This window comes from Egretta garzetta, unplaced genomic scaffold (assembly GCF_000687185.1).
Source record: "Egretta garzetta isolate BGI_Z169 unplaced genomic scaffold, ASM68718v1 scaffold425, whole genome shotgun sequence".
Taxonomy (NCBI): Eukaryota; Metazoa; Chordata; class Aves; order Pelecaniformes; family Ardeidae; genus Egretta; species Egretta garzetta.
The window spans coordinates 3,329,813-3,330,375 of NW_009259796.1; the positions used below are offsets into that span (position 1 = coordinate 3,329,813).

At 45.1% G+C, this 563-nt stretch overlaps 1 protein-coding gene across 1 annotated transcript in view; it reads left to right on the forward strand.

Annotated features, from left to right (window-relative positions):
- The window catches only part of LOC104127081 (zinc finger protein ZIC 1), a 6,599-nt gene extending 6,308 nt beyond the window's left edge, over positions 1 to 291 (forward strand). Inside the window, exon 4 of the mRNA XM_009639711.2 lies at positions 94 to 291. Coding sequence (XP_009638006.1) covers positions 94 to 291 — 198 coding nt within the window. The remainder of the gene's footprint in view (positions 1 to 93) is intronic.
- Positions 292 to 563: the final 272 nt, after the last annotated feature.

Here is a 563-nt window from a genome sequence, read left to right on the forward strand (position 1 = left end):
CCCCTTGTCTGGTGCATCCCCAGCCGAAGGCGACCGCCGCCAGGGCCCCCGTCCTCCGCCACTCTCTATTTCTGCCCGGGTTTTCTCTTGCAGGTCCATGAATCATCCTCGCAGGGGTCCCAGCCTTCTCCCGCCGCCAGCTCAGGCTACGAGTCCTCCACCCCTCCAACCATCGTGTCTCCGTCCACAGAAAACCAGACCGCCAGCTCCTTATCCCCTTCCTCCTCCGCAGTCCACCACACGTCCAGCCACAGCACGCTTACATCAAATTTTAACGAATGGTACGTCTAAAACGCTAAAACAAAACAACAAAAACACACAAAACGAAACAAAACAAAAAAGCCCCAAGCGAGCAAACAAATACCCTATTTAAAGACTCCAAAAATAATGAACACTTTGAAATCAGAATTTAAACAAGCAAACAAAAATAAAATGCTGCCAGTAGACCCAGGACTGAGTAAAATGAAGAGGTTTTTTTTTTTTTTACATTTTTTCTTCCTTTCTTTTTTTCCTCTTATTTCTCTCTCTTTTTTCTTTCCTTTTTCTTTCTTTCTTTTTTTTTT